General features: G+C 45.3%; 2 protein-coding genes across 5 annotated transcripts in view; one reads left to right on the forward strand and one right to left on the reverse strand.

Moving 5' to 3' along the window:
* The window catches only part of ERI3 (ERI1 exoribonuclease family member 3), a 189,352-nt gene extending 186,608 nt beyond the window's left edge, over positions 1–2,744 (forward strand). For both annotated transcript variants that reach the window (XM_033152328.1, XM_033152329.1), the window contains one exon: positions 1,329–2,744. In XM_033152328.1, the coding sequence (XP_033008219.1) occupies positions 1,329–1,411 (83 nt within the window). In that variant the 3' untranslated portion in view covers positions 1,412–2,744. The remainder of the gene's footprint in view (positions 1–1,328) is intronic.
* A 4,180-nt stretch (positions 2,745–6,924) lies between these two features.
* Positions 6,925–27,801, reverse strand: part of DMAP1 (DNA methyltransferase 1 associated protein 1) — a 36,279-nt gene continuing 15,402 nt past the window's right edge. For all 3 annotated transcript variants that reach the window (XM_033152330.1, XM_033152332.1, XM_033152331.1), the window contains exons 9-11: positions 12,871–12,943; positions 11,607–11,890; positions 6,925–7,259 (exon numbers count right to left, since the gene is read on the reverse strand). In XM_033152330.1, coding sequence (XP_033008221.1) covers positions 7,200–7,259; positions 11,607–11,890; positions 12,871–12,943 — 417 coding nt within the window. In that variant the 3' untranslated portion in view covers positions 6,925–7,199. The remainder of the gene's footprint in view (positions 7,260–11,606; positions 11,891–12,870; positions 12,944–27,801) is intronic.

The following is a 27,801-nucleotide window of genomic DNA, read 5'->3' on the forward strand; positions in this document are numbered from 1 at the left end:
ACTAGAAATCAGCAGGGCTTCCTGGTGTTACAGAATGTGTTTTCCCCCCCCAATAGGATGTGTCCCTGCTCACAAAACTGAAATTATTCAAGCAGTCAATATAACTCCCAAAGCTGTACAGTAATACAAAACTGCTCCTTGTTCATTTCTTTTTGAAGAGAGAAATTCCAAACTTCTATTTAACTATATTTCAAATGTTATAAAACAAATTAAATAATACAAACCTGCAATATATGTTTTGTGTTATCATATTATCTGTATTTATTTTTATGAGATATGCAATGAAAAATACTAAATCAAGGCTAGACCTAGCCTCAAATATATCATATCAGGATTACCACATGCCACATTATTCCTGTTTCGAAGAGGAAGTAGTTGTTCCACTTGAACCGATACAAAAATGAGTAGCTGGTATATTGCAGCCTTGCTCGAAAATAGTGGTCTTCCATTTTTCAAGAGCTGGGACCTACTGGAAACTCCCAGAGCTCATGCATGTGGGTGGGGGCACAGCCAAGCAGTAAAAGGATGCAGTCTAGGCTAGTTGGAGTAGGGCTGCAAAATTGAAATAAACCATATCCCACTTTATTGGAAATGGCAGAATGCACTGTGAAGATCTACTTGCCATAGACAGGAAGCTTAAGTAGGGCTGAGACAAAGGGCTCGTCCACACTTCAGCTTTCCAAGAGGCTTTCTGCTTGACCCATGCTTTTTAGGCACAGCTCTGAGCAGTTTTCCATTTGCCTTGCCTCTTTCCCCAGGAAAACCCACTCTTTACCTCTGAATCAGAGCAAACATCAACATGCCGAAATCCCGACTGGCATTTGCTCCAATTCAGTGGTAAGGAGTGGGTTTTCTCAGGGGAAAGTAGTGGGACAAGCAGAAGTGTGGATGAACCCAGAGGCAAGAAGCACATTCCACGCAGCTGTGCTGCCAGTACTACCACAACACATCTAGGGTGTGCATGAATCAGAGAGTTGTTTGCATGCATGTGTACTTATGGATACACATGTCTCTGAGAGGTCAGCATTTATGTGTGGATTGTTGTATGCCTATAAGCAGTGTATTTTTCTGGAGGTACTCAAGGATACGCAGTACCGGCACCTTTTTTTCTAGAAGCAAAGTACTGCCTAGAAGTATGGGGGTATGTGTGTGATCCTTTTTTCCAAGCATTTTCATACCTGTCCAATTCAACATTGTTTTATTAATGTTTTAATATGCTGTAAACTGTTTTGAGATTTTTCTTTAAAATATAAAGTGGTATAGAAATGAAATAAATATAACAACAACAACATGACCGTTCTCACGCCCTTTCTTCCCCTGACCGGCAGATGACTGCAAGAACATTGCCAACATCATGAAGACACTGGCTCACAGAGGGTTCATCTTCAAGCAGACCTCCAAGCCCTTTTGATCTCTGGGGCCGGCCAGACAGGGCTGCATGCGGCCGGCTCCTGCTACCTGGGCGTGATGGGCTGGAGCATTCGAACGACAGAAAGAGGACAGAGGAACGAGCAACCCCACGACTCCGTCAGTTTTGCTGTTCTGCCAGTAGAGGCTGTATATATGGAACTGGAATCTCTGTGTAGGCCTGACGTGACTCCCTCTCTGGGGCCGGCTGCCTGCCCGGCCTGGCCCAGCCTGCAGCCCCCTAGGGCGCTTGCTCCACATGGTTAGAGACGTAGATTGTTTTCCCTTTTGTTGGCTTCCGATTTCCATTGGCATCTTTCTCTCTCTCTCTGCTCATACTTGCGCCTGTAGCAAGACCGTGGCGCCATGTTTGGGGCACTCGCCCTTATTACTTTGAGTCCAATATCGCAACAACTGCGGTCAAGCCCCCCTCCCCTTTTCCTGTGTGAATCTGTTACTGTGTCTTCTGCGTGTCAGCTAAATATTGACTGATCAGCATCCAGACAGCCCCCCTTTCTTCGGCAGGCTTCTTCCCTCCTTCCCTTCTGTTTTGAATAAACACTAACCCTCTGATTCCTTCTGTATGTGATCTGAGGAAGCTCGGCTCTTTCTGTTCAAGGTAAAGTGCCTGTATTCCCTGCCCACCAAGAGTCACCTATCTCCCTGGGGCTTCATTCAGCAGGGGTTATCGTAGGCAGGAGCATCCTGGCTGATGCTCATCACCGTGTCCTGCATTTCTTGAACCCTGTGATCCCTTGCTCATGCCTCCTCAGAACATGGGGAGCCCTACTGTGCATCCACCCTGCACTTGCGCATGGCCCCCCTATGGAGCATGCAGTCCATTGCAGGCAGTGGACGTGCCCATTACTGCTAGCTCAGCATGGGGCTGTGTTCCCATTAGCCAGCAGGGATCTGTAAATTGACTGACATCTCTGTTACTGCCCCTTTGCTCACCTGACTTCCTCCTACAATGGCTGCAACTGACTTGTTGCTTTGAGAGGTGTGGCCTATTCTTCCTATCCTATTCCCACCACCTTGGTCCAGTGTGGGAAGACAGAAATAAAGAATGAATCGCCCTCTCCCAGCTCAGTATTTTCCTGAAACCTTCTGCCCTAGCTTTTGCTGAATGGATCCCCAGAAGGATAGGCTCCAGCTGCCACCTACCTGGGAGCCACACCAAGAGTCAGGCTGTGAGCTGATACAGGCACTGGGCCTTACCGGTAAATAATGCATGGTGTGTGGATGTTCCAGCTGAACCCAACCTGACCTCCTCATTGGCTCGTTATTCCCATCCTTGCTGTAAATGTGCCACATGAATAAAGTTTGGGGGAAAGGAACCTGGCTCCTTGTATGCTGTAAGGGAGTGGGGCTGGGGGGAGGCTTTATCTGAAATATGCTGCAAGTAAACTCCTTTTCCCAATACCTCTTCAAATGCCCATGCAATCTGGCAGTAACTGCACAGATGTTTCTCCCATCCTTAAATGGATTTGCGTTCTGGGATTGATTTGTGACACAAGTATCATGTACCTTCATGAGAGAAAATCACCCACATATTCCCATCTGTAGCCAAAACAAAAGCTGCTTCCTTATTAGTTCTTCCCCAGGAAAGTATCTTGAGAATAGGTCATGCTTTCCTTCACAATAGTTAGCCCCCTGCCTTGTGCTCTACACCAGGGGTGGGAAACCTCCAGCCCACAGCCCTAATCAGGCCTCAGGGGCCATTTTGTCCAAATCACACTAACCTGGCTCACACCTGACATAATGTGATGTCAGGCAAAGATGCAGCTGCAAAGGAAGAAGCAGGAACCTTAAAGTTTGATCCTGCTTCTTCCTTAGCAAGTGGAGCTTGTATTTGGCACCTTTTAGATTTGGCGCTCCCAAGTAGAGCTGAGTTTTGCTGAAAGTGGTATTTGCACCCACTGCCAATCAGTGGGCACCATTAAAATGTTTTCATACCATCTGTTTAACATTACTGAAGGGCCTCTCAATGAAAGGAGGATCCTGAAGAAGCCAAAATATTTACATCTCATCACCTCAGCCCATTGCACCATCAAGGATGCTTAGCACACAGGGGCACAGGAGAACACTTTGGCTCATGCACCCTCCCCAATTTGCAGGTAGAAGTGGTACTCACAGAGGGCAATACTCAGGTCTAGACACTGGCCCCAGTTGAAGTTTATATGGTTTCCCATCCTTTTCTCTCTGTTAGCTACAACAATATACCATGTAAAACAGAGCAAAGCCTGGAGCTACATGTTAAAAAAATCATGACTCATTTTATAGAAGTCAAATAAACTTGAACACAGAAGGCCAATGAATAATTACCAAATGTTTGTTTAGTGCTACATGACCTAAGATGGCTTATGCACCAATGTGAACAATCTTTTATGATTTAGACAACAATGACAAATGGGAGATTGAAAACAAAACAAGCTGCTTGGAGAACATACTAATTGACTCTGTAGCTTAAGACAAAGCCCCAAATAAACCACTATCCCCTTTCAGTGTTGGTCTCTGCTCTTTCCCCTCCCGTTGTATCAGTGAAAAGTTTGGGGGTCTGTTCCAGTTAGGGCCACCTGTCTCTTTATGGCACCACTGCAGAAGGTAATTGCCTAATCAGCCCTTGGTCTATGTCTGCCATGCCTTTCCACCCACATGACAATTCATGCAGTAGGGGTTGAAATGAGAACATACTAGAAGAAGAAGAGTTTGGATTTGATATCCCGCTTTATCACTACCCGAAGGAGTCTCAAAGCGGCTCACATTCTCCTTCCCCTTCCTCCCCCACAACAAACACTCTGTGAGGTGAGTGGGGCTGAGAGACTTCAAAGAAGTGTGACTAGCCCAAGGTCACCCAGCAGCTGCATGTGGAGGAGCGGAGACACGAACCCGGTTCCCCAGATTATGAGTCTACCGCTCTTAAGCACTACACCACACTGGCTCTCAGTGATACAACCAGCAGAGTCAGCAAAGCCTGTGTCCTCCACCACCCACTGAAGCCTTGTGGGCCATTCCATCTCACTTTGGGAGGTTTGTCCTCCAAGTACTAGAGAATATAACTGAGCCTTTCCCACCTCAGGTTAGGGACTTGAGATCAAAGGTCATAGGGATTTTAATGGCTCCCTTTGCGTAATCACCTGATCAGTTTTATTGATTCAGTGTCGATGGAGTCGTCTAATTAGTTTTCTATGAAAACGAAGAACTTGGCCTTTGACCTTTCTTTCTGCCAGCAAGAATGTAAATCAAAGGGCGTTGTCATGCACTATTGATTCCCAGTTGCACTTGAAATGGGAAGGGGAAGGTAGAGCGTGAGTTAGGTCTGACAGCAGCAGGCCAAAAGTATCATAGCCCTCCTTCCAACATGTTTCTGATGGAAGATGAATATTTGAAAGGGCTGGGCGGGGGTGGGGGGGAGAAGAATGCAATTCAGTCATTAAAACAGTCAACAAGCTGGAGAAACTCCAGATCAGAATGGAGAGCTATCTCATAGGCTAGCACTCAATATTTTTACATTGGTGAAACCAAAGTTACTTACAATTAGCTCTTCTTGAGGGTATCACTGGCTTCACTGCCTGCCACACACTGGAGAACATGTGACTGAAGTCTTAGACGTAGCCAGTCAATCTCTTCCTGCGAGGGCAAGGGTTATACCTAGGGCTTTGTGATCTGCACTAAAAACCCCATCAAAATTAAAATTAAAACTGGAATTCCATGGCCTGTATGCATTATGCAAATGTGCACATATTTGCTCATTTTGCATAATTTATTTTGCTACTCTAGGGAAGGGTAAAGAGCTATGCAAAACACCACAGTCTGATCAGTAGAAGTCCTACTTAGCCCTCCTATGGCTTCAGAGATCTCACCAGAGATACTCACACACTTTCAAGGTGACCTTTGTAAAAGCTTATGGGCTAGAAACTTCCTTCATGGTGCTGAATTCTACATTTAATAGCAAAACATAGCCTTTCCTGCAACTGTATACACAGGCTTAATTATACTGACTTGGAATATCCAACACCACACTATCAAACCAAACCTTCACAGCTGAAGCTGAGTCTAGCAATGAGAAAAGGATGCTTCTTGGTTCTTGGAAAACCAGCATGCATACAGCTGGTTGCTCCATTGGTCACTAATCAACACAATTATCACACACCAAAGCACCTCTGGAGTGTATAAGAGATATTGGTCTGCATGCAGCAGGCTACAGCAGGAAAAGGCAACCATGAACACACTTACTGAACAAAATGGAACTTTCTTCCAAGTATCAGTTACAGGTAGGTAGCCGTGTTGGTCTGCCATAGTCAAAACAAAATACAAAATAAAAAAATCCTTCCAGTAGCACCTTAGAGACCAACTAAGTTTGTTCTTGGTATGAGTTTTCTGTTTCAGTGTATCTGAAGAAGTGTGCATGCACATGAAAGCTCATACCAAGAACAAACTTAGCTGGCCTCTCAGGTGCTACTGGAAGGATTTTTTTGTTTTTTATTTTCTTCCAAGTAAACACACACAGGATTGTCTTGTTAAAAGAATATGTAGAACTACTTTTTTATGTTGGCACAAAGAACTTATCAATACACCACTACACTCAGGATGGGTATGTATGTCCACAAAATAACACAGAATAATTCTGGCTACTCTTTAACAGATATGGGAAGGTACCTCACCTACCTGAGAGATGAGGAAACTAGGGATGCAGCATTTAGTTGGCTAACTAAATTAATATTGAAAATTTATTTAACTAAAAAGGTGTCACTGCTTAAATCAAACGGAAGATCTAAATTATTTTTAGTATAAGGACTTAGAAAAATACATGGAGAGCAGGCAAAATCTTGGCAGAGGCATTACCCCCTCTTATCAGAGCAGGAAATACCTCCTGCAACGAATGAATGCATCACCCAAGATACAGTATGGGGTTCTTTTCCTCAACTCTATTGTTTAATTCATATGCAGGGCACATGAGTCAACCAACTGTTCTATAATTAGATGAAACCCTGAGGGAAATAGGAACCTTGTGGACATCCAGAAGAACATTCTGTAAGAATAAGCCAGAAACAAACAAGCATGTCTTCCAATGGGAATGGGATGGTGGTGTGAGAATTAGTGCCCAACTAGAACCATAAAAAAGACTATGCTTCAATGGTGGCACTGCAAAAGGTGGAAGACCTTCAGTGTTCAAAGCAGCCTGAGATATGTCTGTCTTTTCTTGCAAAGATAAGTTTTCTAAAAAATAATTTATCCATGTAGCTCTGTATTGCAGTTTCTGCTACTACAACTGAGTCTTCCTTGCAGTTGTGAGAAAGTTAATCATGTGTAGCATTACTAGGGTGTCTTAGGCGGGCGTTTGTCCCCTCTTGCCTCACATCCGTCATAAAAACTATTCTAATCCGTAAGATCTAGCTGATGATTCAGCACCTACCTACTCCAGCTCAAGATCTATCTAGACAAAAGCAGCTCCTACCACCATACAGGTGCTGCCCTTCTGCCCACCCACCACAAGTGCTGGAAGAGTCAGATTACGGAACAAGAGGTAATGGATTCTGTATTTACAAGGAAGTTTACAAAAATCAGACATACGAAAGACAACACAATCACCACAGCAACAACCAGTATGAGGCTGTTAATGCAAGGAAGTCCAACCCATTTACCTGGGGCAGCAACACCCTTTCTGGAACAAGAGAGGGCAATGTCACTGCAGGAATCCCATAGCATAAAGTACACATACTGGCAAATGCAGCCATCTTGCCCCTGCAGTCAGTGTCCTGATCCTCCGACATCCTGGAACTTCAGGCTATTCATGGCTTCTTCACTTTTTTGACAGACGATGAACTGGAAGCAGATTCCCTGCGCTTTCTCTGTTCCAAGAAGCAGAAATGAAAGATAGGTGTTAACAAGAGGTCAGACCATCTGGCTCAGTGCTAGATGCAACACAAACCCTTTTCTAGAACCCAAGGTATTGGGTGTGTCCAGCCAACGAATTCAGGAAGAAAACCATCACACAACACCCGAGAAGACTCTGGACCAGGCCTGTTACTTAAAAGCCCTAGAGGAACCTTGAGGCACAACATTAAGCTTGTTTTTTCACCATAAAATGGTCTTATAAATGACTCTAGTGACAAAACTAAGGAAGTGATGGAAAGAGGGTGAAAGTTCCAATATAAACCCCCTGGTATGGGGCAAACTTTTCCAGAGCCAGTATTTCTGGGTTTGACATATAAAGGGAAGGAGTAGAGGTAACCACAAAACCACAAGCCTGCCTGAAGCTTGTGAATTAGCATTTAACAGGATTAGCAGATTCCACTGGCTGATGCATGACCCCTAAATCAGTCACAGGCCCCTCCCAAGGGGACACATTGAAAACTTAGCAAATAGTTGGGATGTCTGCAAATTGTACTAAATGTGCCTGAAGTTTCCTCAGCAGATCAACTGGGAGAGAGAGTGCAATGCAGAGAAAGGGGAAATAATCCACAGAAATTATCAAGCAACACTGGTAGTTTAAGGCCAATGCAGGAAGTGAAAGGCATTTAAACAAACAAACAAACAAAAACCCACCACCCTCTCCTTCTCCAGGTCCACGGTGAATGGAGGAAAGAAATTAAAATGAACCCTCTTGGGAACCACAGGCTGCCATCCACCACCTTTCCTTGTTTTAAATGTTTCAGGCATAAATGAGTGGGAGCCTGTATTAATAATGCAGCCCCCCCCCCCCACTTCTTGGGGATGCAACTATCTCCATGGCAGAAAATGCATGCCTAAAATAGGAAGCCCCAGTTGATCCAGCAGAACTGCCTTCAGTGGCTTTGATTAGTGGGGAATGCGCACCACTTCGTTAACTGGCACCCTGTGAAAAACAATACCTAGAATTTTGGGAAATTAGGAGCAAAGGTACATTTAAAGCAGCCAGCCCAACCTGGAAACAAAGGAGTGGGGGCCCCAAGAGCTTCCCAGGGAGGCTGCCGAATTAATGGGGATGAGAGCATGTGTTTGATAATCTTTATATGGCAAAAGAGCCATCTTTCAAATATGTCACAAATTCATATTAATCACCTTCCCTAGCTTGGCTCTGCCCGTCGCCGTGGGCAAAAACGGAAAGTGTCTGGTTAGGAAAAATGTTCTACATTGTAATTTACAAGAGCCTGGGAACCTGGCTCCCTGTTAATGGAAAGGAATGATTTTAAAATGAGAAAATATATATTATAAAACACACACGTATCGTGATACAGATACACATTTATATAGACGCGCAAGCGAGCTTTCTAACTCCATCTGGAAGGAAGGATGTTTGATGTTAACAATGTAACTTCTCACTTTCAAGCAGGCTCAGAAAACAAGGAGCCGGCAGGAGTTCAGATAAAGGCAGCTTAAAAGTCAAATGATTCTGACTCTGAACCCGAGACTTCTTAGAGGCAAGGTCCTTTCCTTTCCCCATTAATGGGCTGACTTGTGAGCCCAGGAACAAAGTGCGCTGATGTGAGGAATTCTGAGGAGAGTCAACTCATTATGGATGGGCGAGTGGAGTCTGAGTTGCACAAATCAAAGGCTCTAATCTGGAGTAACTGGCTGCACTTCTGCTTGGAACTAATTTGTTCCCAAGTTATACTCACCTTTCACCCTGCAAAGGCCCAGAGTAGCGTCCCTCCTGGGTCAGCAGAGCAATGCTCTGGGGTGGGGGTGGGGGTGGGGTGGGGAGAAGGCTCCCTTCACTGTGGGCTGCCAGCAGTGGGCATCACGACATGCCCACAGCAGACTAACCAAAGCTGGGGTGCACTGGGCTGGCAGTCAGGTAGCCAAAAGCTGAGCCTATGAAGGTGGATATTCTCTTCTATTTTTTCCCAGCCTGCGATGAGAGGGAAATGTAGCACTAAAAGCCTAGTGGTGTCACGAGCAGATGCTTGAATGCTAGACCATCTCTCCTACAGAATTACAAAAAAGAGTCCACTTTCCATTGTAACAGAGCTAACACCCCAAGTGAAACATTGAAGAAGCTTTGGGGAAGGAACAATTGCTCCTCTAAGGTTCCTGTGTAGTCTTTCAGGTCCACACCAATCACCAGCAATTTGGTTGCCATTCACAAGTGGTTCAAATGCCTGTATATATTATTTGGGATGAGAGGTGGGTGGGTTTGTTGCTAATGCAGGATACAGTGGGGAAGATTCCAAATTCATTACTGGGAAGGAGGTGCTGTCAGGAGAGGGAACAGAAAACTGGAAGCTAGAACTTTTGGAAAATACCAAACAAGGCACTTTTTAATATGCAGAGAACATGGTGAAACATGAAGCCAAGATGTGTTTCTCCACATACATAGTAGCTCCATTCCGGGCATCCAAGAGCTGTTGGAGACAGGCATGATATTTTATGTGTTCTCTAGTCTACAGAATCACCCTGGCTGCCAGGGTAAAGTCCTGATAGACTTCATTCTGCGTGTGAATGCATATCATGGACTGGGGAAAGGCCACGCTACTGGGGCTGCAAGCATTTAGAGAGTGTTTTATTTGTTACACTTTTCCACACAGGAGCTCAGAATGACAATTTAGCCTAGCAACAATTCTATGTGGTAGACCAGCCTGAGAGATGCTACCTTGCCCAGGTCACTTGGTGAGCTTCATAGCCAAATAGGGATTTGAACCCAGGCTTCCCAGGTTCAACCCCAATAATCTAGCCACAACAACAACAATGGCTCCCACGTTTGAGAATTGCAGACAATTATCGCTCAATGACCACCTGTTTAAGCCAATGTCCACTTGTTCACTCAGGTGGTGTCATATACATAGAGACAGGCAGTAGGAAAAATACTCTGGATGCTTTAGTCATGGAGCAGAATGGTTCTATGCCCAAATAACTCCCACAGCAGCAGGATCAGCTCCCTGAAAGGCAGGGAGAGACAGACACACTCCATTGAAAGTGGGGCAGCTTCTCTGATTGGCAGCAGTGTCATTCCACACACACCCCAATGACACCACTCCCCCACATACTTATGCCCCTCCCCTCCATCTTGGCAGCAACAGTGAACCTCCCTGAGATGCCCCCCTCCTGCTGGGTGGAATTTCTTTCCCCTCCAAAGACAGCATAAAGTGGTCACAGTGTGAATGCGCTTGACCTTTTGTCTTGGACTAATCTAATTGTGTCGTCTTTGTGTAACCAGCCGGTAAAGGTCAGAGCTGTATTTAACAGGGGGGCCCTTTAGGTACCAAATTTGCCTTGCAGTGAATTAACTTGATTATATTTCTTTCAAATATGTCAGAGCCCAGGTCACATTAACCCTCCTGGTGCTGCCTTCATTCTTTTTGTTCCTATTCCAAGCATGGAGTTGGAAAAGAACAGCACTGGGGAAAACATATAAGTGCAATGTTTTGCAAACAGACACAAGTCAGTGAAAACTCTCTAGAGGAAGAAAAGGATATTGAACTGGCCTGCTGCTGAGGCTTGCTGAACCCCCACCCCCACAAGCAGGTGAGAATTTATGACACAGAGGTGTGGGGCTCAATAGTATGGTCAAGCCCATTCAGTAGGAGAAGCCTCTAAGAATGAGCAGTTACTCAAAACTCCATGTCACCTTTACAACTTACAGAGAAAATTTCTTGAATATCAAAAAAAGAAAAGAAAAGTCATTTAAAAATATATCCTGACACACTGCTGTGCCAACATACTGGGGCAGCCATTATGCAAGGAAGCAAGAAGGGTTTGGTGGCCAGCTGACCATTTACTGTACTCCACTGGAAAAAACTTTCTTGGGCATAGAACCATGGAGTGGAAAGACAGAGGCTCTCCCTTACGGAGAGGAGATATGATAGTCATCTTCAAATATTTGAAGAGCTGTCACATGGAAGATGGAGCAAGCTTGTCTTCTCCTGCTCTTAAGGGCAGCACTTGAACCAATGGCTTCAAGTTACAAGAAATAACTTTCTGACTAAGCATCAGGAACAACTTTCTGACAGTAAGAACTGTTCAACCGTGGAACAGACCCCGACAAGATGTGGTAGACTCTCCAGGGTTTTAAAGCAGAGATTGGATGGCCATCTGCTATGCATGCTTCAGTTCAGATTCCTTCAGTGCAGGGGGTTAGACTAGATGACCCTTGGGTCCCTTCCAACTCTACAATTCTATGATTCCCCAGTGACCTTAAAAGGTCTTGGTTTGCAGTGATATTGTTTCAAGCAGGCCTAAAGGGGTGCAAGGGCATGCCAACATCCATATCTACTCACCGAATTGGGTGTGAGGGGAGCCCCCACCACATCAATGATCTGCTCCTTTGTGTCACCCTTGTTCTCTTCAGTGCACAAGCCTGACTGTCCATCAGCATGTGAGCCACCATCTGTGCTGGGCCCTGTGCTACCTGCTTTGGCCAATGCCTCATAGCGGTGCCGCAACATCTGCAGCTCATATTCACAGTTTGCGAATGCTTGCTTGAGCTCATACAGCAGCACGAGATCACTGCGCAACTCGTTGAACATCTGGACAATCTCCTCTGTCGGCATCGGACTCAGGTCTGGAGGAGGTGAAAGGAAGAAAGTTAAGCAAGGGAACTCTGTCCCTTGCCAGCTTCAGACTGTGCCAATGCTCCTCTGCTCCTCTGTAGGTCTTGGTTCAGTCCAAACTGGCTAAAGCAGAAAGCATTAAAGAGTCGAGTCCTTTATTGCCCCAGATGTAGCACAACTGGAAAGTTTTGCCTGCATCGGACTCACTGCCAGCCAAGCCTTCACTACTGTGCCAAGCCAGGGATGTGAGGACAGTCTAGATCAGTATTTTGCAACCTTGGGTCTCCAGCTGTTTTTGGACTACAGTTCCCATTGTGGGCAATGATGGGCATTGTAGTCCAAAAACACCTGGAGCCCCAAGATTGGGAAACACTGGTCTAGAAGAAGCTCCTCTTCAAGGGAAGGCATCAGGTGGGCAACCCCGTTAGTACACAACCTGAGCAAGCCACTGGAGCCAAGCATTGTTGTACTCGCTGAATCCACAGGCTAGAGGGGGGGTTGTATTTTGCTCCTTAGCCAAAAAGTGCAGGCCAGGCATATCCCCACACAGGTCGCGTGGGACCCATCCAGAAGAGGAGCAACAAGGAAGCACAAAAGCCAGGCAGAGTCTCACAGACAATGGCCACTAACCCTTTCACAGTACCTCTCCCTGCACGAAGAGATTTGCCTCCTTAATACTGGGCTGTCACTCTCGATGGCTTAAAGAACCCAAACAAGAGAGAAAGAGACAAAAGACTCTGTTCAAATACTTTTCGACTGGGAGGAATTTTTTTGAGGGGGGATATTCTTGTGCATCATCTTCTGGCTTTTACCCCTCTGCTGCTTTTTTTTTTTTTAACAAAACACATAAGATCTTATTTTCAAACCCATTCACATAGTGTTATTCAAGGAACTGGCTGTATTACTTGGGGGAAAAATAGCCCCTCTCGACTACAAAGGCTTTGCTCCATGGGTCTCTCTCTCTCTCTCTCTACCTGCCCTCTTTACTCACCTACTCCGAGTTCCATCAGCATCTGCTCCAAGGCTTTAATCTTCTTCTGTCCCACGGAGCTCGGCAGTTTCATCTGGAATACAAAGGTAACAGCCACACAGCTCTGAGCTAGCCCTCACTCACAGCCGCCTAGTTCAAACGGCAAGGGAGCTTTGCTTTTTATAGTGCACGGGGAAAAAAGTGAGCCAAAGAAAGAAAGAGAGAAAAGGGAAATCAAGTGCTGGGAGAGGGAGGCAGAAAGAAGGCCTGAAAGTTTGCAGACGAGGGCCAAGGGCAGGGACTGAAAAGCCTGGTCGCAAGGGCTTTTCAGTTCCTCCCGGTGCCAAGATGCGGAGATGCACAGCTTTACAGCTTCCATGTGCAACTGAATTAACAACAAAAGTTCTGCTCTGCTTCGAACCCTCTCCCGCAGTGCCCTGCCCATCAAAGAGCTCAATTACACAGCAGCTAATGTGCGATGCTGCCCTACTTTACTTGCTCTTGCCAGCCTGATTAGACTCGTGCACTAACAGACTTCCTTCTCCCTTTACCTGCAGAGCCCAGAGCCGTGGGATTCATTTACAGAGCCAGTTTTCTAACAAAAGACGCAAAGAGGCACAAAGAGCACACACACTAACTCAATTGGTAGAAGTGTGAACACACATTCACAGTGGAGCTGAGGGGGGTATGGGGAGCAGGGAAGTATTAGGCAGGGGCAGGGAACCCAAGCTGGGCATGAGATCACGCTTAGCTAAAAAAAAACAAAAAAAAACACCAAACCACCCTCACTACAACCCTACGGGCAGGAGCAACTCAGAACAAGCAGCCAAGGAAAAGTACAAAGAACTCGAGCACAATTTCAAGTGGGAAAAGGGGACTTGAGCACGCAGGCGAAACTAGCCAAGCTTCAAACACACCCTTTGGGCTTACAAATACCCAAGTATAACAAGGACTACCTGGAAGGGGATCGACTTTAGATACCTGCTGCCACTTTCCCTTTCTGCCTCTTGCCCTTTTCTTACACAAACAGAAAGTTGATCCCTGCACCATTGCTCAGTTTCCAGTATCAGGTCGGTGCTCCTTGATTTTTCAATAGGAAATATAGATATCAGCCTCTCTCAAAGGGCCACTTCCAAGTCATGAAGATACTGGGAGCAGGAAACTGGAAAAACTTCCCAGTTGCTTCCAACCTCTGACCAGTTGCGTGTCGAGACCCCAAAGCCGCCCTCCCAGGGATGAAATAAAAACACCAGGACACAGAATATAAGGTTAATGTGATTGGGTAAAAATTTGGCCACAACTTTATTGGTTACAGCATGTGAGCGGTATTGGCTTAGGCATTGAGTGGACCTGACTATATCTGACTCCTGCCCGCAGAGCAGGAAGTCCAGTAAGGGTAAACCACTGATAAGGGGAGCCCCGTCGATTCAGACCAACTCGAGTTCCCCTTGGGTTCCAATGGGGTCGTGGCATGGCCCTAGCCCCGCCCCGGGCTTCGGACAAGATCCCACACCCCCGGATTCCTTTAACGGACTACCCTTAAGCTTGGAGGGGCAGGCGATGGCCAGGCCTCCCCTCCCCCAACATTAGGTCACTCAATGCCTAACCGCCACAAGAGTCCCGAAAGGGGCTCGCCGCCACATACCCTCACAGCTGCAACCAATACTTCAATCCCTCCGCTATATCGGCCAGCCAAAAGTCATTTTCCTCATTCAGAAAGGTGTAAGCCATCATCTCAAAACAATGCCATCTTGCTGTAAAGTATAGTGTGTAAGCCATCATCTCAAAACAATGCCATCTTGCTGTAAGGTATAGTGGGATGCAGAATCAACCGGCCACCCAGCATGTGCACCTTCTGTGCCACTGAATGATTCAAGCGTTTTTTGGGTATGATCTGCTGCAGCTGAGAGCCCCCGGCCACGCCCCCAGCCGGCTGATTGGCCGGTTGCCTGCTGACGCGGCCGGGGACTCCTCCGAGCAGCGAGGGACAAAGTCCCCCGCCCACAGGAAGTGGGGAGAGCGGCTCTGCGGTCCACCGCAACTCCTCCCCACAAGGAGGTGGAGCGGATTTAAATAATTTAGAGGAGATTCACATTACCAACTCGCAGGAGGATTATATCATGTAAAGTGTTTCTCTGCATTGACAAATACTGCTGGGACACACCACCAAGGCTGCCAACCTCATGGATAATCACAGCATGGTTACAACCATCTTGTGAAAAACAATCAGCCTAAAATCAGACACATCACAGATACTCACATAAATCAGCCTTATCTACAAGTGAAGGGATCAACTGCAGTGGTGAGAAGGAAACAGATTTCTACTGGCTACCAAGGTAAGCCAATCAGAGGCCTGGTTTCAGGTAGGCACTCTTCAGAATTCTCATGAGGCAGCAATAATTTTTGCCTTCTCTTAGTCATTACTATTCCCCATAGTGCCCATCCCTTTGCAGTAGGTTCTCAGAACCTCAGGCCAGAAACAGGGATTGTGAGGAATTCCCAAATCTGCAAACGGCAGGCAGAGGTTTCCTCAAAGCAGGGTTTCCTAAACTTGGGCCTCAAGCTGCTTTTGGACTACAATTCCCATCATCCCTGACCACTGGTCCTGCTAGCTAGGGATGATGGGAGTTGTAGTCCAACAACAGCTGGAGACCCAAGGTTGGGAAACCCTGCCTTAGAGTATGTGGAAGTAGCCAGAATGAGATGTCTAATGGGATTCTGAAGGTGCCAACAAGGGTCAACAATAAAACATGGAAGATTAGATTCTTAACACATAGTACCCTGCTTAAGAGAACAGCATCTCCTCACAAGGCAACACTATTTCATCACATCCTGTTTTGAGGCTCTTCATGTATCTTTAGATAATCTACCCACCTCACTATAGCCAGTAGAACAACACTTGTATGGCTGGGATCTGGGGAGAAGCCATGCAATGCTTTCCATTCAAAATAAGCACCTTTCCTATCTGAAAGAGCTTTGTTAGGCTTCTAGCTCACTCCTCCCTGCTAATCGCAGCTCCAGATATGCTGTCTTCTATATACTAGCAGGAGGAAATAAGGAGGATCTCCTTCATGTGTCAATCAGAGCTCCATCAATGACAAGCGAGGAAGGGCTGACAGCTGGACCCAGAGTCTTTAAACAGTCAGGATTATTGCCTTGCTATGTTTTGGCCTGATATATTGGCAGCTTCAAGAATAGGAAGGGACAGAAGCAGTCTGGATGGATTTAGATCTACCAATAGACCGCAGAAGAAATACGAGGCCAACTCAGGAGAAGCGGGACTGTTTTGAGTTTACTCGGCTTTAGAGAACATCAATTAAGCTTTCCTTTAATTTTGGGGGAGGATTTGGCCTGTGAACATGAAAGCTCCATTGGCTTCTTCAAGCAAGAGTATATTTTAATTTTACCGTCATTAAGAAAACGTTATGATTTATGCGGCTGCTGTCGAACTAATATCTTTAAAATTTAGCTGGCTAAGCCAATTCATCTTTAAGACTGATGAAGGTTGATTGCTCTCTATGCAAAATGTATTAAAACTAAATGAGGAGTCTATTACTCACAGGGCGCTGATAATCTGTTAGGTAGGCTCCGTTAGCCTGGCTGTCTCAACGGCAGGGGAAGGCCCAATGCTCCACTCACCACGGCAGCCAAAAGCACAGGCAGCTAAGAAGAGCAGGCATTCTCAAATCCTGCAGATTTTTGGTGCAATCAAGTTTGACAGAACTCTAAGGCTACAAAATGCAGGACTCTGATAAACAGTGCTGGTTTTGGCTACCACGGGAACCTATTCCCCAGGCTATGTGTGGTGTTTCCCTCAAGCAGGACCTGTGACTAAAACTGTTGATGTTCTATGCTCTTTTCTGCTTGTTTCCGAGACCTATCTAGGTTCAGGAGTGAGATTCAGCACTATTTGCCCACAAAGAGATCTGGGTAACCCAATGCCTGTAATAATAGAAGTGCCTTTCTGACACGACAGTGCCTGTGACAGAGCTCACTAAAGTTCCTCTAATCCAGGAGTCCTAAGTTATTGCCCTAATAATGTGCAGGAAGGACGTTTCCCTGCATTAAGTGTCCACATTCCGCATCAGCCCTTCAGCAGAGATCCCGCTACACTGGATAAGAAGAGATACAGATTCATTCCCAACTCTGTCAATTAAACCTTTCTGCTTCAAAAGGATGCTTGTATCAATTTATAAGCAAAACTGAGGATGTCAATAGTCACATGTTGGTACATGTACTGAAGTCTGATGTAAAACCAAGAATGAAGTTGATATTAGTAGCATGTGCAGTTTTGTACCTACACACACTTCTCCATTTCCTTCCCAGAGAAGTCTTGCATGGATCATTAATGGGGGCAGATTAATGCAATAATCCAGCTGTTTAGCATTGCTCTTTGACTGGATAGTGCTGGAAGCAAAACACTGGGATGAGGCACAGAACTATAGGGCTGAATCAGTTTGACAAAGATGCTTCTGAAAAATGTTGGTGACCATTAGCCACCTAGATGGAATCTGCAGGCTACATACAGTGGTACCCCGCAAGACGAATGCCTCGCACAACGAAAAACTCGCAAAACGAAAGGGTTTTGCGAGTTTTTAGTTGACTCGCGAGACGAATTCGTCTATGGCTCTTTTTCGCAAGACGAATTCGTCTGGCGAGGTACCACTGTAAGCACCGGATCCTCGCCCCGCCGTGTTTTAAAGCTGCAGGGAGTGCTGCTGTTCGCTCCTTGCAGCTTTAAAACGCGGCGCGGCACGGATCCGGTGCGCGGGGGGCGGCGTCGGATCGCGCACGGCCATCCAAAATGGCGGCGCGATCCCCCCCGCCCCCCGGAGCCTCGTCGCGCCGTGTTTTAAAGCTGCAGGGAGCCAACAGCAGCACTCCTGTTCGCTCCCTGCAGCTTTAAAACGCGGTGCCGCGCCATTACAGGGAGCTGTAAAGGCTTACCTTTTTCTCCGGTCGGGAGGGGTGTTGTGCATCGCGTCCATCTTGGATCGACTGTGCATGTCTGCGATCTCCAGACATGCACAGTCGATCCAAGATGGACCCGATCCATCTTGGATCGACTGTGCATGTCTGCGATCTCCAGACATGCACAGTCGATCCAAGATGGACGCGATGCACAACACCCCTCCCGACCGGAGAAAAAGGTAAGCCTTTACAGCTCCCTGTAATGGCGCGGCACCGCGTTTTAAAGCTGCAGGGAGCGAACAGGAGTGCTGCTGTTGGCTCCCTGCAGCTTTAAAACACGGCGCGACGAGGCTCCGGTGCGCGGGGGGGGCAGAGTGGGATCGCGCCGCCATTTTGGATGGCCGTGCGCGATCCGACGTCGCCCCCCCGCGCACCGGAGCCTCATCGCGCCGCGTTTTAAAGCTGCAGGGAGCCAACAGCAATGCTTCTGTTCGCTCCCTGTAGCTTTAAAACACGGCGCGGCGCGGCTCCGGTGCGTGGGGGGGCGGAGTGGGATCACGCCGCCATTTTGGATGGCCGTGCGCGATCCGACGCCGCCTCTCCCCACCGGAGCCTCATCGCGCCACGTTTTAAAGCTGCAAGGAGCGAACAGCAGTGCTGCTGTTCGCTCCCTGTAGCTTTAAAACACGGCGCGGCGAGGCTCCGGTGACGGTCGGAAGGGGCCCCCGGACTTTTTTTCCCATAGGAACGCATTAATTAAATTTTAATGCGTTCCTATGGGAAACGGTGCCTCGCAAGACGAAATTTCCGCAAGACGAAAAGTCTTGCGGAACGAATTAATTTCGTCTTGCGGGGTACCACTGTATCTGAAACGACCATTATGTATCTTGCAACACATCTCACCTCAAAATGGCAACACTGCATGGCAGATTGAAAGCTTTCAGGACCCACATTAGATTAAAGGTGGCCGATAAAGGCAATAAAGTGCTTCCCTTAGCACCCCACTGCAACACCGGAGAAAGTTTGCTGTTAAGCAAGTGCAATGGAAGGATCTTTGAAAAGCATGTAGTGTCAGGCCCTCCCTCTTTGTAACAATCTATTAGAATTATTTATTATTAACTAAAGTCCCCAAATAATCATATCTCAAAAAATGGATTGCCCACATTGAAGAAGTGATTAGCTGGAATTTTTGAGGTTAATATATCTTGGATTCTCCCGTCTTCTGACAACTTCTCCCTGCAGCCCTCTTTGCAACGCCAGCTTGTGCTTATAATTATGCCAGCATCACTTTTGATTTAGGGACTCTGAGCCTTTGTCCTTGCTATAAACAACCAGTAAATGCATGAACTGTGCAGAAAGAGAAAAATAAATAAAAGGGCAACATACCAATATATGAATCAAGGCCATGTGACTGGAAGAAGAGAGTAAGTTTGCAGAGGGGCAAGTAGGTGGGACTTTCTCCCTGAACCACCAATGAGACTGGCAGGAAGCAGACTAGTAATCAACCTCCTAGTTGCCAGAGTAAGACAATGAACCAACACAGGCAAGAATATTCACACCTGGCACACTTCCAAGCCCTCTTATTTTTAAAAAGCAGTAAAACAAAAAATATGTTTACACCAACAAAGACAACTAAAACAGTCAGCTGTTTAAAACCTAAAAAGTTTGAGTAAACAGGTACACCTCACTTGCTGTTCACATGGCCACAGTATAGGTACCTAACATAGCTGTGGGTGGGGAACCTCAGGCCTGGGGCCAAATGAAACTCTCTATGCCTCTCTGGCTGAGCCTCAGGACTCTGCAACACCCATCACAGGCCCTACTTCATACCTTTTGCCTGGCTGGAATGTGTCCTTGAACTCTGAGAATGCCTCTTGCTTGTCTTGACAGAAAATAGCAGAGTGGGTGTGTCAGTGGGTGTAGAAACTAGTTTATGGCATGAAGACAACATTTACATTTTCTGCTTGGCCCACATTTGCCTCTAGCCTCATTTGCCACTGGCATATGGCCCTCAAGAAGCTTTCACAGACAGGAATGCAGCCCTTTTCTTTATAAAGGTTTGCCACCTCTGCTGTTAATAAGTGAAAATTCCACAAATAGGGTGCCACCACAAAGAAGGCTCTAACTTGTCCTTCTAACAGCTTCTACATTTCTTCATGGGTTTTGCTACTGAAGAACTTGTGCTTACATTCTATGCCACAATGATTGAGGATCCTACCAGTCACTGTAAGAATATATGTAAGTATGTGTGTAAGGGCTATTATGAGCATATTATTTAAACCATTACCATTTTCCTTAACCCTGCTCCAAATTTTAGATACACTGATTGAGATACATTTAGGTCTCACAAAACTCTGCAAGGAGAGTGCCACCACATTTGGGCTCAACAGAAGTCCATGGTCAATTGCAAAGCATTCAAACAAAAGTGCAGCAACAAGTATCAGAAAATCTGTCTTCTTTTTTTCTAAAGCTTCCAATCAGGCACTAGCAATATCCCTGGAACTAGCGTTTTTTATTTCCTGTTAATTGCTCAAGCCCTGAATTACTTTCTTTTTCACTCACAGAAATGTCCAAACTGGCTTTAAATTCCACACTATGGTCACCCTAGAGAAGTGAGTTGGACTGGACTGGATGGCCCTTGTGGTCTCTTCCAACTCTATGATTCTATGAGTTCATCCTCTGTTGTATTTAAACCTGATCAAAGGGCAGATTTTCGTCTGTCACTCTTCAAGGTTTATTGTAAAACAATACTCTACTAAATGCATACCATCAGCCATTTTTATGCTGCCCTAGATTTACTGCAACCATATCTAAAGATTCACATGCACAGCATGATCCACTTTGGGTTCTGAGCCAGCAGCTCTGGAATCAATGGGCATTACACACAAATACTGTACGTCTGTGCAACTTCAACTCATTTCAGTGAGGGTTGCACAGAAAGGCATTCCTGGTGGGTTTCCACCTCCATCCTCAACTCCCAAGATGGAGAGAACTTTTCTTCACTATGTCTTTTAGGAATAAGACACAGACCAAAGGATTTCAATTAAAAGCATTTAGATTTAAGTCATCTATTAGGAAAGGTTTTCCTTCCTGTCAGATCACTACAGCGATGGAACAGGCTGCCCAAGGAGGTTGTGAAATCACCTTCTCAAGCTCCGACTGAGTAATTTCCTTTGAAGGATAAAGCGAGCAGCGATGCAGGCATTACCCAGATAAGAGGGAACCATCAAATTGTCCAGGAGCATTAGGATATTTTCCATATGGGTTTCCCTTCCTTTATGTGACCTAACATCCTCTTGGCATTTTTCAGTCACAGCTGCAGGTTGAGTAGAGTTCTTCCTTTAGTATTTGATTGTTCACAGCTATGCAAAGTATTTACGGTTTTCAGCTGTTCTTTCCTTTATGTGGATTCTAAGTTATTTTTGTAATGACAGCTCACTTTTAAGGAAATTCTTTCACTCACAGCTGCATTTTACTATATGCAAACACAAGAAAGGTTGACTCTGATTGAGGACCAAATTCTTCCAAGATTACTTTGCAAAAATTACTTCCAGGCTGTGTTAAGCAATCTGGCACATGCCTAGAAGTAATTCTGTCAAATAATGGTCTCTAACAAAACTTAACACCTTACTACATGGGCACATGCCCCAAACCCAATATTCTGAAAGGACCAGAAGCCTTTCAATGTCTAACCTTCTGCCTATAGCTAAATCTCAGAAGTGCACTATAGGCAGAATTAATAAACATATATATACAAATATTCTTAGGAAAACTAGTAATTCAGGTATCGGGTATTTGTTTATTTAAAGATTTACATTCCACCTGGCAGGACAATTGTCCTCCCAAGGCAGCATATAAAACCAGTAATAAAACATATGCATTCAATCATATAATTAAGTCATTTAAAGTTAGCAGTAAAAAACAACTATTTTTTAAAAAGAATATAAAAAGTTGTTTAAAACAAGAACATCTTAAGGATCCTTTTATGAAAGCAAGTAAAAGTCACTTCCTGGGCTGTGGGCAGTGGTCATATTCCATAACCACTGAAAAGGCCCTTTTCTTGATACCCATTAGCCTCTAATCTACAGTTCAGAAAATATGGTGTCCATAACTGATCACAAAGCTCAGGCAGGCTGATGCAGGTACAGGTAGTCCTTCACATAAGCTGGACTTAGGACTTCAATCGCTAAAGCCAGCACTTTAAATTTGGCCCCAAATGCAGGGGGTACATGGGTGCACACACACTTGCACATCCATACGAAACCTTCATTGCCCATTTGGTGCATTTGTGATCAAGGAGCTTTAGCTTATGAAATCTCATCTTTCAATTAATCAAGGGTGACAGCCATTTGTGGCATCACACTTGCACGACAAAAACTTCTGCTTACCCTTCCTTCCGCAATCCCCCCAAATTCCCTTCAGAGAGCTGGGAGACCCTTTGGAGCAGATGGGGAAGAGAGGAAATCCTATCCACTGGCATGACACAAGCCCCACATTTTTTACAACCAGTCTCCCATAAGTAAAAGATTTGAGAACCACCGCAGTACTGGACATACTGATGAAGGGTTAGAAGAATACTTCTGAGTTGTATTGCTTCAGTGCTCAATATCTGTTAGTAAAACAGAGATGACATTCAAATCACACTTTCTGCCCATCTTGCCACGTGCTCCATGTCCCAAGCTATTATCTCACACATTTGTGTAGTGGAGTCTAGCTCTGCACGCTGTTACTACATGAATGTGTCAGTAAAAGCAACAAGAACACTTCATCTTTCTAACCATTGGAAGTCTTTTCCCATCGTGGCAACATACAATTTCCGGCTAATAAGAAGGTGCTGATTACGATCAGCTTATCTCACCAAAATGCCTTGCAGCACAGTCAATACTAAAGAGATAAATTATTAATTGTTCCAAGTAATTAAATTTATCAAATCCAAATAAATATTACTGGTATTTTATGTAACTGCTTTCAAGGCTCGGCCTCTGAAGGGACAGTATTGATCAAGCGAAGAAAGACAGATGTTTCCCCCGTTAGCAGCTGATGAGGTCTGGCTCTGCATTAATGTCAGAGAGAAGGCGCATGGCCAAGGGCCTCTGGTGAAGAGTAAACAGGCAGCGCACACAACCGCTTCACAGCGAAACAAATCAAATATTGAGAACATGCATTTAATATATACACATACCTAAGCCGCCCCCCTCCCTCGTGCCAAGCTTTGACCAAAATACTCGTTTATCTTGAATGCGTAGTACAATCCTAGCCCCCACCCCATCCCCGTGCTCCGAGAAAGCAAGCACCACAGTAGATTGTACCTCATTAATCAGTGCTAAAAAAGTGCTCAGTTTGCTAGTAAATATTTAAAAGCCAGTGAGGGTGGATGTGTGAATCAATGGGAATGAAAGCTCCCTCTCCCCCTATTTCTTTTTAATTGGTCTGACCACCAATTTGTCTACAAGATCCTAGTTAGCAGGTAACAAGTAAAACTGCCGGCTGGAAACCTTTCTTGGTGGAAGGTGTCCAGCTGTGAACTAAACAATTGCGCCACAGCATCTCCCAGTGCGCTCCCTGGCTCTGAGGCTGCTAAGAACTTTCTTTTATCCTACTGTTTTTGCCTCATTATCAAAGACTTAGCAGTCTAGAGTCCAGACCTCTTGCCTCATCCCATAGACTCAGGGCAAGAGCCACAAAGCAGAACCCAAACACACACCTATTCTTTGCCAATGTTCTCTTTAGCGATGAGGATAGGGTAGCAAGAAAACGTATCAACAAAATTGCCTGACAAAATGTATATTAACACAGAGGGAATATTAAGGTTAAATATAAAAGAAGTCCACATTCAGAGAGAACACAAATTTAAAGCCTTCATTCTATTCTAAGCTGGCAGCATGGAAGTCTACAGGAATAAATTAATTTCTCCTCCAAAAAGTGAGGGGAGATATGAAATTTTTGCACACATTTCAAATTCACTGGCACACAATATATTTCAATCATACAAAACTCCCCCTTTTTCAAAGTGACTACAACACCCCACTCTTCCCAAGAGGTCTAGATTGAGGAAGGGAAGATTGCTTTTGTTCAATTCTTTATGGACTACAATTATCAGGTTTGGTCTTTTGAAAACCAAATTCAGCTGTTAATTTCTGATAATTAATTGTAGAAGCAAAAGATCTGTATAGAACTTGTAGTGACAACTGCTCCCCCCCTTCAAATTTCTCTAAACTCCTGATTGCCAGCACTTGGTTACTCTGCAAGCTTTAAAAGGCTATTATTGAATTAAGTAAATTATCCGGAGTAGGAAAGAGAGTACAGGACATTATCAGGGCACTTCCAAACAAATCTGTTAATTTGTAAGATCTTCATTAAGGCAGAACTGGGGGAGGACTGGTTTTTTTATGATATTCAAGCAAATCGTTTCCCTCACTATTATGCAGAAAACATCACGTTGATCTTAGATACAAAGCTGCCCCTTGCTTCTCCATTGCAACAAACTGCAGAAGAAATCTGAACAAGCTGTTTAGAAAGAGGACTTAATCCAGGCAGTTAACAAATCCTCTCCCGATTGCTCCCCAGGGCATTCATGTCTGCTCACCTTTGCGTATGTCACACTGCACACCATCTCCAAACCTTGTCAATCAAAAACAGAGGTGGGAGTGCTGGCACCAAAGCACATACTGGCAGAAATAACAGCCCAATAAAGCCAGCTTTTCCCATTCCAGGCAACACTTAGAATCACAATCACTTGCAGAAGCTTTGGAAATGCCACACAAATATTGGTAAAGCCTCCAGACTCCATGAGTGCCAGCAGCGTAGAGAAAACTATTAACCCTTGAAGACAGAGGCCCAATTAAGAGATTATGGATAAAGCATGGCTGCAGGAACAGCTGGGCACCAGTGCATTGATGTTAACTTAGCATTTTATCCCCCAATTCTATGCAGTTCTGCCCTGTGAATGTTGCCAGCGAAGCAAAGGATCCAATTACAAAGCTATGGCAGCCGTGCTACACTCCTAATGCATGAACTGGGACCTCAGACAAGGTTAAATGAGTGGTCAAAGGTCAATTCTCACCACCCAATATCTTTTCACCCAGTGATTCCCTAGCCAAAACAATGGTGATATTTAATGCCAACATATCCCAGTAATGGAGCTAAGGTTTACCAATGACCAGTCTTGGCATATGACTATGGTCTTAAATTTTAGGCATCTCAAGATCTTTGAAGGGGGAAAAATGGTCCTGGGCAAAAGACAAACTCTGTTAATGAAGTACTTCTAATAATACAGTGGTACCCCGCTAGACGAATGCCTCGCAAGACGAAAAACTCGCTAGACGAAGGCATTCGTCTAGCGGAAGGCTGCCCCGCAAGACGAAAAAGTCTATGGGGCTGCCTCGCAAGACGAAAAATTTTCGTCTTTTTTTTTTCCGTTTTGCGGAGCGCGGCTGTCATTGCCGCTCCGCAAGACGAAAAACCCGCTAGACGAAAATTTTCGCAGAACGAATTATTTTCGTCTAGCGGGGCACCACTGTATAGAACATGAGAAACCCTTGCTGGTGGATGGGTTTTTTAATCTTTAATTTTATAGTTGCATGAAAATAACCAAACATATGAAATCTTGCTTACTATGTTATGCATAAAATGAAGCTGATAAAGGTGGCACAGGTTTGAGTTCAGAAGGAGGGCCTCAATTAATTAATAGTCTAGGATCTCTGCAAAACTAAACCCAGGCCTGCCCAATAAGTCCCCATCCATGCTGGAGTATGATGAAGACTGTGGAAAACCTGGTGAGCTTGCCAGAACATTTCACTTCAATGCTTTGGCCTGATTCAGACAGGTGTTTCAAATAAAAGTCTCATGCACTCTCCCATCTTTCCTCTTTTATTATTTTATTTTATTTTATTTTTGAAAGGGGAGAAACTACAATTTCCTCAGGTTTGGACAAAACAAGAAATTGCATTTTAAAACAGAAGCTTTCAATCTCCTCTCCTCACTTGCAAAGAGGTGGGAAGACCATGTAAACCCAAGGCTCATGCTCATAGCAAACAAACCATGGTTTGTTATTAAGGCTGAACCAAGCCATAACCACTCATCTCCTTGCTGCTGCTCTAAGTAGCATTCCAAGCCATGTCCCAAAGTTACACCAATTAACCTACTGTCAGCAACAGATTTCTCATATATGCACTGTAGCCAATTCGCTCCTTCTACTGTATTAGAAGTTCTGAGACATGTCATACAGCAAAGCCACAACCCAGACAATGCCATCAGTGATTAGCTTGCTCAGTAACAAGGAAGGGATCAGATCTGCAACCACTTGCTCAAGAACCTTGTCCAAGGGGGGGAGCTTGACAACTGGCCGGTAGTTACTTAGATTTTCTGAATCCAGGAAGAGTTTCTTGAGGAATTATTTCACCATTGCCTCCTTCAAGCAAGCAGGGACTACCTCCTCTCGCAAGAAGGCAGTAATCACCTGCCTGGCTCAGCCAGCTGTCCCCTCCCTGTTAGTTTTATCAGCCAAGAGGCGCAAGAGTCCAGAGCGCAAATGGTCATCCTGACCAATCCAAGCACCTTGTCCACATCAAGCCTTCCAAACTAAAACTCATCCAACACAATAAGTCTAGACAGTGCTCAGGATACCCTTTGAAATTCATATGTTGTACTCGTGGACTCAAGATCCCAGCAGATGCAGGTGATTTTGTCCTAAAAATGCTCTGCAAGCAAGTCACAGTAAGCTACCATTGGTTCTATCACCTTCTTTAGGCCAGACTGCAAGAAGCTCTGCCTGACGGTCCAACAGGGATACAACGGAGACAGCAAAGTATGCCTTCTTTGCTGCCTTCACTGCCACTGTGTAGGCTCAATGATGAGCCCTCACCAGTGTTCAGCTGCATTCAACTGGAGTTTTCCTCCACTCACATTCAAGCCATCTCCCATCTTGTTTCCTCACCCTAAGCTCTAGAGTATAACAGGGAGCGAAGCAAGCTCCACAAAGCAGGTGCGACCATGTCAATAGCCCAAGCCATTCAGATGTTCCAGAGGTCGGCCAAGGCTTTGACAAGAGCACCAGTCATATCAGCTGGAAAATCCCCCAGCGCTGACTGGAAACCCATTGGATCCATCAGCCTCTGAGGGTGGACCATCCTAATAGGTCCCCTGCCTCTGCAGAGGGGAAGGGTGCTGAAAGCCTAAATCTTAAAAGGAAGTGATCTGACCATGACAAGGGACTTGTGTCAATACCCCCCACTTTCATGCATTGGGCCAATGACATGTTGGGACAGCCCCATGGTTGTCATGGCAGCCATGAAGCCCTGAGCCACCCCAGAGCTAGTTACCTCAGCATGGATGTTGAAGTCCCCCAGAACCAGCAGTCTAGGAGTCCTCAACACAGCCAACCAGCTCTGTCAGCTCAGGCAGGGAGACTGCTGGGCAGTGAGTGGGCCTAAGCTGCACCTTACACCTTTGTCTCAATTATCTTTTATGAAAAAGAACCATTATGTAAATTGGGGGGGGGGGAGAGAGAGAATGAAGCAACAGAATGGGGAAACAGAAAGTTATTTGCAGAGTTAACATTGCAATATTAAAAATGCCCTATGATTAACTTCAAAAGAGGCAGAAAGTTAGTTCCATGTCCCAACTGCTTCTTCTCATGAAGAATGCTGCAAAATCTAGAAGTCTAATTTTTATTTTAAAACTATTCGTGGGAATAATGCAGTTTGCAAAAGACAGAGCTAGCTTGTGATCCATTTCCCAATGATTTTCCTAGGACTCTTCTCCTGGCTACATATTCTGCTGGGGTCCCATTATCAGGCATGATAACCTGACCTCAGATGGAAGCATAAGAGCGCAGAGACATATTCAGAACAGCTGAGGCTTAAGGAGCAAAGAAGCAAATTCAGCCATGCACAACTGGCACCTCTAGTGGGCCTCTAGTGCAAACACACAGCTATTATTTCTGAGACCAGCCAGAATCCACATTGGTATTACACCCAGACTCCAATGGACCTTTAACAGCTTTAAAAGGAGAATAACTAGGAAATGAAAGCAATCAAGCAT

Source organism: Lacerta agilis, chromosome 6, assembly GCF_009819535.1.
Source record: "Lacerta agilis isolate rLacAgi1 chromosome 6, rLacAgi1.pri, whole genome shotgun sequence".
NCBI classification, from domain to species: domain Eukaryota; kingdom Metazoa; phylum Chordata; class Lepidosauria; order Squamata; family Lacertidae; genus Lacerta; species Lacerta agilis.